This window comes from Geospiza fortis, unplaced genomic scaffold, assembly GCF_000277835.1.
Source record: "Geospiza fortis unplaced genomic scaffold, GeoFor_1.0 scaffold85, whole genome shotgun sequence".
Taxonomy (NCBI): domain Eukaryota; kingdom Metazoa; phylum Chordata; class Aves; order Passeriformes; family Thraupidae; genus Geospiza; species Geospiza fortis.
In genome coordinates this window covers 1336240-1336699 of record NW_005054358.1, presented here as the reverse complement: position 1 = coordinate 1336699, position 460 = coordinate 1336240, and the positions used below count along the sequence as shown (strand labels likewise).

General features: G+C 67.0%; 1 protein-coding gene across 1 annotated transcript in view; it reads left to right on the top strand.

Moving 5' to 3' along the window:
• PRPF4 (pre-mRNA processing factor 4) overlaps positions 1 to 460 on the top strand; it is an 8377-nt gene that overhangs the window by 850 nt on the left and 7067 nt on the right. The window contains exon 2 of the mRNA XM_031059260.1: positions 19 to 205. Within this exon, the coding sequence (XP_030915120.1) occupies positions 19 to 205 (187 nt within the window). The remainder of the gene's footprint in view (positions 1 to 18; positions 206 to 460) is intronic.

The window sequence follows — 460 nt, the reverse complement described above, 5'->3', positions numbered from 1 at the left end:
GTCTGTGTGTGTGCCCAGGGGAGGTGTTTGACCTCGAGGACCACATGAGCGAGCGGCAGGCCGAGGTGCTGGCGGAGTTTGAGCGCCGCAAGCGCGCGCGGCAGATCAACGTGTCCACGGACGACTGCGAGGTCAAGGCCTGCCTGAGGGCCCTGGGAGAGCCCATCACGCTCTTCGGAGAGGGCCCTGCGGAGCGCAGAGAGAGGTGCTGGGCCTGCACACGGGGAGGGGCCCCTGGCAAACCTCAGAGCTTCTCCTGGCAGTTGGGGTGCAGAGAGCCCTGCTGTGCCACAGGGCAGCTGGGAGAGCTGGGGGTGCTCACGTGGAGAGGAGAAGCTCCAGGGAGAGCTCAGAGCCCCTTGCAGGGCCTGAAGGGGCTCCAGGAGAGCTGGAGAGGGACTGGGGACAAGGGATGGAGGGACAGCACACAGGGAATGGCTCCCACTGCCAGAGGGCAGGG